The sequence below is a fragment of the Bactrocera dorsalis genome, chromosome 1 (assembly GCF_023373825.1).
Source record: "Bactrocera dorsalis isolate Fly_Bdor chromosome 1, ASM2337382v1, whole genome shotgun sequence".
Lineage (NCBI taxonomy): Eukaryota > Metazoa > Arthropoda > Insecta > Diptera > Tephritidae > Bactrocera > Bactrocera dorsalis.
The window spans coordinates 59,846,387-59,859,211 of NC_064303.1; the positions used below are offsets into that span (position 1 = coordinate 59,846,387).

At 36.5% G+C, this 12,825-nt stretch overlaps 3 protein-coding genes across 5 annotated transcripts in view; 1 reads left to right on the top strand and 2 right to left on the bottom strand.

Moving 5' to 3' along the window:
* LOC125780259 (uncharacterized) overlaps window positions 1-12,825 on the bottom strand; it is a 464,637-nt gene that overhangs the window by 282,805 nt on the left and 169,007 nt on the right. The window lies entirely within an intron of this gene.
* LOC125775391 (uncharacterized) overlaps window positions 1-12,825 on the top strand; it is a 105,399-nt gene that overhangs the window by 46,518 nt on the left and 46,056 nt on the right. The window lies entirely within an intron of this gene.
* LOC125775394 (uncharacterized) lies at window positions 2,701-3,807 on the bottom strand. Its single transcript, XM_049445940.1, has one exon. It carries the CDS (start codon window positions 3,805-3,807, stop codon window positions 2,701-2,703), a length of 1,107 nt encoding a protein of 368 aa, XP_049301897.1.

Sequence of the window (12,825 nt, forward strand, 5' to 3'; positions counted from 1 at the left end):
GCAAAAAAAGACGACTTGTTCGCCTTTGTGAAACAAGGTTTATAGAAAGGCATGAAAGCATTATAAGCTTTGTGGAGCTTTTCAAATTCATTGTACTAAGTTTGGAAATAATTTCGAGTAAGACATGGCCCATTTCGTCTAAAGCATCAGCCTTCTTAGCAGCGGTAGAGAAAAGCGATTTTTTGCTTAGTCTATTCGTCTGTGAGCAATTGTTCAGCTTAACGCTGCCACTGTCTGTGTAACTCCAAGAAAAATCTATGGATTTTGTATCAGCAATGAACCGAGCCAAAGAATTAATAAGAACTCTGCACCAGATAAGAGAAACAGCGGATGGTTTTTTCAACGATATTTTCCAAACAGCATCACAAATGTCTAAAGATCTTTATGACATAGATCTTGTAGTGCCTAGAGTGACTTCGCGTCAAACTACTAGTGCTAATCCACCTTGCACAACCCCTGAAAGCCACTTCAGAGTTACAATATTTATTCCATGCGTTGATGCTCTGATTCAAAACATGACAGAACGTTTATTAGTGAATGAGGATATACTCTCGTCATTTCAAATTCTACTCCCAGGTTTTGCTGCAATTGATAATGCCGAAGAATTAAAAAATTTAACTATTTACTTCGAGGAGCAAATATCAATGACAGCATTAAAATCAGAGTATCGATTGTGGTGTGCCAGCTTATCAACAATAGATCCAACCATAGAAGTGTTGAAATTACTGCAACATTGCGATGCAACGTATTTTAAAAATATTCACTACCTGCTTACAATTTTACCAACTCTTCCAGTGAGGACCGCTTCCTTCGAAAGAACTTCTTCAACCTTAAAAAGAATAAAAACTTTACCAAGCAGTGTGATGGGCAATGAGCGGCTGAGTGCACTTGCTGTTATTGCAGTGCACTGGGATATTAAAATAGATCCAGATGAAGTAATTAATGATATGGCAAACAAGAAGAAAAGAAAAATATTACTTATTTAAGTTACAACTACCAAATAATTTAAGTAATACGTATATGAATTTATATTGTTTTTTTTTAATAAACAGAAAATTCAAAGTTTATATATGTTTTTACTTCAGCCCCCTCCGAAATGAAAAGCTGGCTACGGGCCTGATCAGACCACTATAACATATAGCTGCCATACAAACTGAATGATCGGAATCAAATGTTTGCATGGGGAACTTCCTCATTTGTCGATATATCTTCTTGAAATTTGGTATGAGTTATTGTTCATAGAAATAATATAATATCGGAAGAAATTGTTCACATCGAATTACTGTAGCATATTGTTTAGTTGTAAACCTTTTGTTCACCCGCATGTCGGAGATATACCCACTTGTTGCCCTTGCACTTGCCCTTTCACCTGGAATGTTTAATTCTCAGAATTTCTTTGAAATAAAGAAAAGAAGTATTTCACTTTCAATTGAATGGTTTTTTGTATTTAGTTATTCTCTTTTTTTCTTATAATAAATATTCGGTAATCACAACTGTTCAAAAGAATGCTTTGTACAAAATTTTACTAGTACTTAACAATTTTTAAACTTTGTATAGCGTTGTGTCGACGAACGTCTCGATGGCGAAAAAAACCTTAGCGGTCACGGGTAAAACGAAAAAAGGCGCTCATTCCGATATGATATCGGTTGTGGGTGGTGAAAAAGGCGAAGTGTTGGTGTGTAGTGTGGTTGGTATGATGTATAGCTGTGGTTGTGTGGATGACATGTTGTGTTGTATTGGGTTGTGTGACCTTTAGTATGTTGTGTGTGGATTTTGTGCGATGAGTGCTGCGAGGATGATATATGCGGCGTAGCAAAATATCGCACGACCAGATGTCGCATAAACATCCCGGGCCCTTAGGCGGATTAATCGCCTAGAAGTCTTTGCAACCGTTGCAGAGTGCTCACTACGGCGTTCAGTCCCGTTGGTTTGCGTTGTGGATTACGATGACCGTAGGTTGGTGCAGGTGGTCGCGAGTGCTCTCCCCTGGTGCGTCTGGAATGGTGCCCTCTTCGGCGCTGGACAGGATCCTCGTGTTGTCTGTGACTGTTATTTGTGTGGATTGCTGGCGGATTGACTCGACGAGGGAATCGATGAAACAGTGTATGATGAGGGCGTTGACAGTATTGGCATGACCCGTCGGTTGGACATTCGAATGTGGTGTGGGAGTCTGCCAAGCAATTCATGCAATGGCCGTGTGCGCGAGCGATCTGTTGGCGCTGAGCTGGCTTCATGCTTTTGAAGATAGTGCACCTCTTCAGAACGAGGGGCCGATGGCATAAGCTGCATCGTGGAGGCAAGTTTTCTTCAAATGGATCTTCATACGTATCCCTGGGTGTTGCAACAGATGATTGCCTTGGCGAACTCAAGACTCTTCGTGTCCTTGGTGCGGCGATGGGTAGAGCTGATGCTTTAGGTGCAGCAAAGGCGGATTTCGCAGTCTTGGGAGTAAGTTGGATGTCTTCTATGTCCATTTCTATTGGAATAGGAATACACTATATTAAAACATTGTATGGATCATATATTGAATTATGTAATTGGGTACTTGTTTTGAGAGATAGATACATATATCATCGTATACTATACATATTTTTTACGGTTCAATTGTTATCGCTCATTGGTTTTAGGTTGTATAACGGTAGTACTTAGAATTAAACGGATTGTAAACGGTGTATTTTTTTAATTAATTATGGTTTAATTTTAAGTATGCGTTTGAGGTCGCTTGTTTTCGGTGATTGGGTTTTCGGTATTTGGAAGAAAACACAATTTTACTAGTGGTCGAGTTAGTAGCCCAGTTTGTGTTCGCACATCTACTACTCTTATATGACCATCTCGTCCCCGATGTACCTTTTCAATGCGGCCTAGTCGCCATTCAGTTGGGGGAAGGCATTCGTCCTGTATAATGACGCATTCGCCTGTGCTGGGTTCCTTCTGGATCGTTTTCCGTCGATATCTCTTATGGAGATCTTTAAGATAGTCCTCCTTCCTTCTGTGGCTGAATTCAAGATAGAGAATCTTGATTCTTTCCCATCGATTTATTAAACTGAGTGAGTCTCCTTCTGTCTCAGGTATGGCGAGAAGAGGAGCTCCTCTGAGGAAGTGACCAGGTGTAAGAGCTGTGAAATCGGAGGAATCTTGCGAGAGGGGTGATATAGGTCTTGAATTTAATACGGCTTCGATACGAGTGAGTAGTATAGTAAAGTCCTCATTATTGAATTTATGATTACCAGCCGTTTTCTTTAAATGGGACTTAAAGATTTTTACTGCTGATTTCCAAAGTCCGCCCATATGTGGAGAACATGGAGGTATAAACTGCCAATCAATCCCTTGGGGTGCATATTTTTTAACAATTTCGGGGGATACTTGTTTCATGAAGTTTATGAATTCTTTCTCGGTGGCTCTTTGAGCTCCGATAAAGTTTTTCCCATTGTCGCTCATTATTTTTGAAGGAAATCCGCGTCGTCCGGCAAAGCGTGCAAATGCTGCAAGAAAAGCCGCAGTAGTCAGATCTGAACAAAGCTCGAGGTGTACTTCCTTTGTCGCAAAACATACAAAGGCAGCCACATATCCTTTCCTAAATGAAGAAGACCTTAACATGGAGGCCTTTATCTGGAAAGGTCCAGCAAAATCAACCCCAGTGATGGTAAAGGGTAGAGCATAGTTGCAGCGTTCAGGTGGTAAAGCTGCCATCATCTGCGTACGCATTTTGTGTTTGTACATGGTACATGGTTTACACATGAAAATCGTCCTTTTGATTTGTGACTTTAGTCGCAGTATATAATATTCTTGACGGACCATTTGTTGCATTAAGCGATGCTCACCATGCAGTGTAAGATGGTGCAGATATGCTAGAAATAGGTAAGTAAAACGGGATTTCTCTGGAATAATGATGGGATGTCGTTCGTTATAACTAAGGCTGAAGTTCGCCAATCTTCTATTTGCCCTTATTAATCCCTTAGAATCCAAGAATGAATTTAAGACGAGAAGTGAGCTTCCCTTTTCGAGAGGTCGCTTTTCGAGCAACTTTGATTTCTCTTTGCTGAAATAGCGAGTTTGTGTATATATGTAATATTAGACTGGTCTTGGCATGTCAAGCCGTGGCAGACTGAGTTTCTTCAAAGGTGCAACTTTGGCTTTGGCTACCAGGAGGTGTGAAGATATTTTGTTATCGTGCTGTGTGCGTACGTAAACTGTTGCGCAATAAGCCTTTGCAGAGGCATCACAGAAACCGTGTAATTCTGTGTTAATGTTAGGGGTGAAATTTACCCATCGAGGGATTCGAATTTCAGATATAGTATGTAAATTGTTAGCAAATTGAACCCATTTCGCTAAACGTAAAGGTTTTACCTGTTCATCCCATTCAGTGCATCTTGCCACAATTCTTGAATGAGGATGTTTGCTTGAATCATTATTGGCGAAAGCCATCCTGTGGGGTCGAAAAGTTTTGCCACTGAGGAAAGTATTTGGCGTTTTTAATGGCGGACATTGCAGATATTGACTCAATTGTATATGAGAATTGATCTGTTATCGCATTCCATTGAATTCCTAGAGTTTTAGTTGTACTAGCCTTTTAAAATTTAAGGAAGTCTGTATCTAATTAGTCTTCTTTTTTAATGTCTTTTATTATATCAGGGTGATTTGAAGTAATTTTCTTTAGAGGGAGACCTGCTGAATTTAATGCTTTGATCACCTGATAGCATGTTGTCCACGTATGTTTGTGTTTGCAACACAGAAGATGCTAAAGGCAAATTAGTTGCATTTATTTTTGCCACTTCATGCAGTGTCCTGATCGCCAAATAGGGTGCGCAATTGATGCCAAAGGTGACGGTTTTAAGTTTATAGTCGCTGATTGGACTCGATTTGCGGAAGACTATACGCTGGAAATCTTGGCCATCTTCATGTACCAGAATTTGTCTGTACATTTTTTCTACATCCCCATTGAGAACGTATTTAAACATGCGCCAATTTAGAATTAGCAACATGAGATCAGGTTGTAATGTTGGCCCTGTGTATAGTACATCATTGAGTGATTTGCCTGAGCTCGTACACTTTGAGGCATTGAAAACCACTCGTACCTTTATTGTAATTTTATCAGGTCTTACCCCATGATGTGGCAGATAAAAAGATAAATATCTACCTTTAGATACTTTTTCATATGGTACAGCTTCTTCCATATGATTGAGGTCAAGATATTCGTCCATCATAAGCTCACTTTTCTTTATCAGGCTTTTTTCCAGGCTTAGAAATTGCTGGACTGCTGATATTCCAGAGTGGCCTAGAGCTATGGTTTCAGGAAACGTTGGTTTGAATGGTAGTCGCACAACATAACGACCATGTTCGTTTCTTGTTGTTGTGGACTTGTAATAGGCTTCACATGCCTGGTTTTCTTCTGAAAGCTGGGTGATTTGGGGTAATTCGTCTATTTCCCAAAATTTTTTAAGTTGATTGTTTAAAAATTCGTTTGAGATATTTTCCACTTGTGTGGTGAAAGACTTGATTTTTTCAGGGACTTGGCCACTTAAAATCCACCCAAAGATCGTATTTTAGGCTAAAAATTTATTGGAGATTTTCTCTATACCTTCAAGAATTATTTGAGGTATTAAGTCACTGCCCAATAATATGTCGATTTGTGATGGAGTCTGACAATTGGGATCTGCTAATTTGAGGTGTGAGCATTTTTCCCAGTGTATTTTATTTACTGCATAGCTTGGAAGCAAATTTGTAAGTTGCGGTAGAACGATGGCTGGTGCATCGATTCTAATATCCGCATTTGGAGATACTATGGTAATTGGGCATATTTTGTTCGAATTTTGGATAATTCTTCCGCCCATTCCCGAGATTTGGAAATTTGAATGGTTTATTGGCAATCTGAGCCGATTTTGAGCTTTTGATGATATGAAGGATCTTTGAGATCCTTGATCTATTAGTGCTCTTAGTTTGAATAAATCACCCTTATGTGCTATGGTGATGACCGCAGTGGGTAAAAGAATTTTGCTTTCATTTTCTGAATGAAGAGCTTGAATTTTTGCTGCTTTAGAGCAACATGGTTGTTCTTCCCTTTTTTCGGGATTTGAGATTTCGGGATTATCACTTTTTGTTGTAGTGACTAACCCGGTGGTTTTATGAAATTGATTTTGCTTCATATTTTGAAAGTTCGTAATATGAAGCAGTGAATGGTGTCTTCGTTGATAGTACACACAACTAAATTTGCTTTCACAGTCTTTTGTCGTATGAGCATTCGAGTTTATATTGTCTGACAAGATTGTTTCTGTCAGAAACGGATAATTTTTTAAATTTCTCGCAAAATCTTATGTTATGACATCCCTTACAAATTTCACATAATGGTTGCCATTTATTTGTTTGGTTTGACACGAAAGTGTGACTTCTATTAACGTGTCTATTGTATTGCATATTATTGCTGGCTTGAGGTTTGAACAAGTTTTTACTTGAGTCATTTTTATGACTTTTTAGATTTATATTTTTGTTGTCAATTCGCTCAGCTATCTCGTATTGAGCAGTGAGGAATGCTTTCATCTGTTGCCAGGTGGGCATTATTTTTCTTTCCACTAGAGATTGTTCCCATCGTAGCAAAGCAGCATCAGGCAGTGTTTCTGCGCAAATGGTTACTATCATAGGGTCCCACGATTCTGTGGAGATATTTTGTGTTTTTAACACTGATAAACAATTGGTCACTGTCGAGTATAAGTTTTGAAACTCCTGGCTAGTTTCTTGTTGAATTTTTGGCAAATGCAATAAAGTTTTTATTGGGTTTTCTATCATAACCCTCTCATTTTCGTATCTTTCGACTAGTGCTTCCCAATCCAGCTTAAAATTTTCGTAATTTAAAATGAATCGCTTGACGATACTACCTGCTTCCCCTTTTGTTTTGTACCTTAGATGGTATAACTTTTGTGCATGTGAGAGTTTAGGATGGTTTATATAAACGGCAGTGAACATGTCCTGGAAGGACAGCCATTGATCATAACATCCATTAAAAACTTCAGTATCACAAGCTGGTACTTTGAGATACATGCCTTTATCTAGGTCTTCTTTTGGTGTTGTAACTACTCTGGGAGGGGGAGTAGTGGCTCTACTTGGCATTACTAAACTTATTTGTTCAGTTATCATTCCCTTTGTTAACTCATACTGATCGCGGCAGTTACGCACTTGGCTGTCGCCGAAGCTTTTGCGTTTTCTGGGAGTTCTGCGTTGTCAGTATCTAATAGTGTATCGTACGCTGCCAGAAGGCGAGCCCAGAGATTGTTCACACTTTCTAGTTTTATATTCAAGACTGATTCTGTGATGTCAGTAATAGGGGAACCTTGAAATCTTGTACAATGTCTTATAAAACTGTCACTTGCAGTGATGAGTGTAGATATTGTCTGATCTTTTGATCTTTTTTTGTTTTATACTCTGCTTTGAGCGTGTAGCTTCTGCAGGCGTGCTTTGTGATTTATCATCATCAGCCATTTTTGGAATTTCCAATAATTGAGGTGTTCTTGGCTTAACCTCTTTAGATTTATCAGATTGCATTTATAAAATTAAATTGGAAGCTTTGAGCTTAAAAATGTTTCGTTTGAAATACTACAATTGTAAAATTGGTAGTATTATGACAAAATATATAAACAATTATTTTGTAAATATTTCGTTTGAAGTAAAATTGTAAAATTGGAATAATTAAAAAATTTTTGTAAAAAATGTTTGTAAATATTTCGCTTAAAATACAGTTATAAGATTGGTATTGTGAAAAAAATGTGTAAAAAAATTTTTTGGTAAATATAATAAATTTTATTATAAATGAAATAGATTATGACTTTGCGAGCGCGTATTCACCGCACACATCGATTAATTCTTTGTTTCGTACATACATATATGTATGTATTCGTATGTAATTATGTTTGTTAAATATGTCTGTTTTTTTTTTTGTTTTCGTTTTATTTTTTATTTTATTTTATTTATTTTTTTTTTTACCGTGTATCAAATTAATTTATCTTCGCTTCACTCGCGTTTAATTTGTATTCTTGTTTTGTTTCTACTTTCTGTATCTTTTAAGAACGCGAAAGGACAGCCGTAATAAGCAAGAATATTTGTATATTTATTTGCATACGTTTCTTTAACTTTTGTTGCAATTGTTGTATATATATATTTGTATATATGTTTATAAAAGTATGTCCAATATAGCAACAATGCTAAATGCACATAAATGTATATATGTATCGGTAACCGATCGATGAGAGCGCGGAAAAGAATTATATGTGTATGTATGCATAATGTGTTAATTGAAAGATTATAAGTATTTGTTCCCATATGTACATATGTATGTATCAATTGTTTTTATAAGGATCTCTTTAGTGAGAGATTGAGTACGGAAAGAGCATGAGCATAAAGGTGAGTGTGATTGCGGTATAAATTTCTGCGGGAGGCATGCAAATGTAAAGGTAAATATGTGCACATGCATAAATTTTGCTTATTACCTTTTGTGGTTCTCTCTTTGCCTTTGCTTATGTTTAAAGCGATCCTGCGAAGGTCGAAAGGCAGGTCGTTGAACCTTGGCTTTATTTATTTTATGTATGTACCACTTGATTATTTAATTACATAGGCATGTACACATATTTGTGTAATAGAATAAAATTCCGGAAATATTATATATTAATAATGTCTATATATACATATGTATTTTTCTTATATTTTTTTCTCTTTTTTTTGTTCGCTTTTGCTTATTAGTTGTACACGATCCTGCTTGTTGCTTATTAGCCCAAGGGGTATCGCTGGATAGTTGGTATACTTGACTTTGTAAAATTTTAATTTAATTTTATTTTTTGAGTTATATTGCGGTGTGTTTGGAAACACAAAATAAGCTTATAGGCAGGTCAGTTATTTCGGTACATACATACATATATACCGAACTGTCTTACTGTATATATATAATATATATCTTAATATATAAAAATCACGTGTCACGATGTTTGTTTTCGATGGACTCCTAAACTACTGAACCGATTTTAATGAAATTTTCAACACTGTGTGCAGTTTGGTCCAACTTGAAAGATAGGATAGTTTATAACTCTCCTTATAGTCGCATTATTTATTTATTGCAAATTATTTGTTTATTATTAGCAAAGAGCTATCCACCAGTTGGTGGCGCTAAGAGCGGTATTGAGTGCGGTATGTTACAGTAGATGGCGCTACAAACATTAAAAACATTAAATGAAAATGCGTTGTTTGAAGTTTATATTATTTGCGGTAAAGTTATACGAGTCTATGACTTCCAAAAAAAAAATAAAAATTGGGCGGGGCGAAGTTCGCCGGGTCAGCTAGTATATATATATATATTATCAAGAACAGTTGGGTTTTTTATAAGTAATATATATACATGCGTGCATAAAACTTCAATTTTTAAAAATTTAATTGGACTGGACTCACATTAATTTCCGCCAAGGGTCTTTCAGAGGGTGAGATACTTATTTATTCGAATGATCCTCTTCATTCTCGCTCTCCGAGTTTAGTCTTTTTTTCCTTGTTCCGGCGTTATTGCTGTTTGTAGCATTCCTTCTCTCTGCTTTCCTGCTGGTTTGCTCTCCCATGCTTAATGTTTTGTTCTTTTTTTCATTAATTCTCATTAAATCGCGCCCGCTTTTAGTTTTTACTGAGTTTTGTGTTAGTTTTGTTTCAGTTTGTTTTGCGCCCGTTTATTATAAAATCGCGCCCGCTCTTAGTTTTTAGTGAGTTTTAAGTTAGTTTGTTTCAATTTGTTTCGCACCCGTTTATTATGATTTATTTTCACTGTTCATATGTATGTATGAGTATCTTGTACTCTGTATTTTTCTTTTCTTTTTTTTCTAGGTGCCTTTCAAAGAGGCTCGAAGGACCATTTAGTTGTAAGCCCCCGGATGTCGGAGATATATATTCACTTGTTGCACTTGCACTTGCCCTTTCACCTGGAATGTTTAATTCTCAGAATTTCTTTGAAATAAAGAAAAGAAGTATTTCACTTTCAATTGAATGGTTTTTTGTATTTAGTTATTCTCTTTTTTCCTTTTAATAAATATTCGGTAATCACAACTGTTCAAAAGAATGCTTTGTACAAAATTTTGCTAGCACTTAACAATTTTTAAACTTTGTATAGCGTTGTATGTGCATTCGTCACATACAGTTCACGCATCTACGTTCGATTCCACATTGCGTCGCATCGACCCCAGTTCTTCACATCTTGACATCGATCGACAACAATTCTGCGCGCTGACCCTTTTCGCACATCAACCGTCGCATATACTACCTTTAAAATTCGCTCATATCCTGATCCGCGAAAACTCGGCCGCCAACACCTTCAAATCATCTACGTCATTGGAGTCTCGCCGATATTTAGTTAAGTAACTTTATTTAGTAACTGTGTAAAGTATCAATTTATTGTTATAAATAAAATTGTTACCAAAAGAAAAAAAGTGTATAAGTTAACTAAAGCATGGCGTGTGCTCTCACTAAAATGTGTATCACTTCAACAAGATACATATATTCTGCAAATTCGACGTGGTTTATTCTCTAAGGTAACGCTATAGTATGAAGAATTTTGCAGGTTGGGTATCAAAACCTGCCATACAAACTGAAAAATTAAAATTAAGTTCTTATGTGACAAGAAATATTCAGGAAATTTAGCATAGATTATTGCACAAGATATCGTTTTAATCTTCAAAAGAATTGTTAAGGTCGGACTGCTATAGAAACTGACCAATCAAAATCAAGTTCATATATGGGCAACCTTGGCTAAATGTCATCACAAAATTTACCATAAATTACTTTTTTCATTAAATAACGAACCAATTTTCTCCGCTATATAATATAGTTTGTAGGTGTAACGGAACTAATTAATATTCTACATTATTTTTTTTTTGTATATTGTAATCAGAATTATAAAAATAATATATTCTAAACAAATCGGTTATTATATTAATTACTTTCCAATTTGCGCTTTCAATAAAAGTAGTAAGGTAAGACATGTAACTAACTAACGTAACGTAAGAATAAGGAGCAAAAATGTTTTTTTTTTTTAATTTGCCATAAAATAATTAAGTAAGCAGAACTTAAAAAAAACATAACAAATGGTTTTTTCGGCAAAATCAATTTATTTTATTCAATATATTTAATTATTCCTTCTGCTTCGATACATCTTTTTGCTCGGTCCAAAAGCATGTCGAACGAGTGTTTTAGCTCGTTGGTCGGTATGGCCGCCATTATGCCAGGGCAAGCCTTTTGAATGGCTTTTACGTCTGCATAACGCTTTCCTTTATGGGAAAATGCTTTTTCCGAAAAGGAAGAAGTCGCTCGGTGTCATATCAGGTGAATACGTAGAGTAGTTAATAGTTAAAATGAATCCCCGTATTGATAGTTGTCAGTGAAAACTCATCTTGAAAACACACATTGTCGGTCCGAACGACTTAGATTCCACAACCCAAAAATGTGTTTTCAATGTCGGTCCGAATATAATAATACTGACACTTAAAACGCAATAACTTCACTTCCAATCGATGTTATGAAATTCTCACTAGACAATCGATAAAGATAGCAGATTCTAACGCACTAATGGACATATAGATGGCGCCACCAGGGGGCGATAGATTCTAAAGGTCCTGTTTAATTTCGAAAGCCCCTTGTAGAGCACTAATTTTTTAAACATAATTATCCTGTTTTAAATCCCTAATTAAATGAGCTTATTTTGTACCTACATAGGTAACAAACAAAGTTGGAAGGTTAGGTAAAGTGTAACCAGGTAAAAAACAGGAAGGATTTTATATAAAGGCCTCAAAAAAATTTTATAAATTGGGTGCAAACACTTTAGATAAATTAAAGTTTACGCGCGCAGCTTAAACTTTAATTTATCTAAAAAATTATTTTATTTTAAATAACCATTACTTTTTTTATAATATTTTATTATTTATTTATTATTAAATTTTAACTGCAAATTTTTTTATATATTTTTTATTACGTAGGCTGCTTACATATATATCTCTGGCGTAGGCAACACTAAGTGTTGCCAGGTGCAATCTGACATTTCCATTGGAAAGTTTGACATTTTTTAGCATAACATCACTCTCAGGACGTTTTGTTATTTAATCGTGAATTGTTGTATTTACAGGGAATTAAAAAATTCATCTCGGCCAAAAAATTAACTCGTGAACATTTTCGTGCGATAATTTTTCACAACTTTCGACGTGGATTATCACGACAAGAGTGCATCGATGAACTATAATCTTTGTATGTCTATGAAGCACCATCCTATAGCACTGTGAAAAACTGGTACAACGAATTCAATCGTGGCTGACGCTCGCTCAAAGACGAATTCCGTGAAGGTCGTCCAAAAACAGCCATTGTGCCAGAAAACATCGATGCCGTACGTGAACTGATAATGCAAGACCGTCATGTAACATACCTTCAGATAGAGGCATGCCTATGCATTTCTCCCACCAGCATACATTCGATATTGCATGAACACCTGGCCGTAAAAAAGGTTTGTTCTCGTTGGATCCCGGCCAATTTGACAATCGCTCAAAAAAAAAGGCTCGTGTGCATTGGTGTAAAGAAATGCTGAAGAAATACGATCGCGGTGCTTCCAAAGACGTTTATAAGATCGTCACAGGTGACGAATCATGGATCTATGCGTATGAGCCCGAAACAAAACAGCAATCGACCGTGTGGGTCTTCCAAGACGAGCCAAATCCAACGAAAGTTGTTCGTGGAAGAAGCACTTCGAAGCAAATGGTCGCCTGTTTCTTCGGCAAAACTGGTCATGTGGCGACTGTTCCGCTTGAGCAACGTAGGACGGTCAATTCT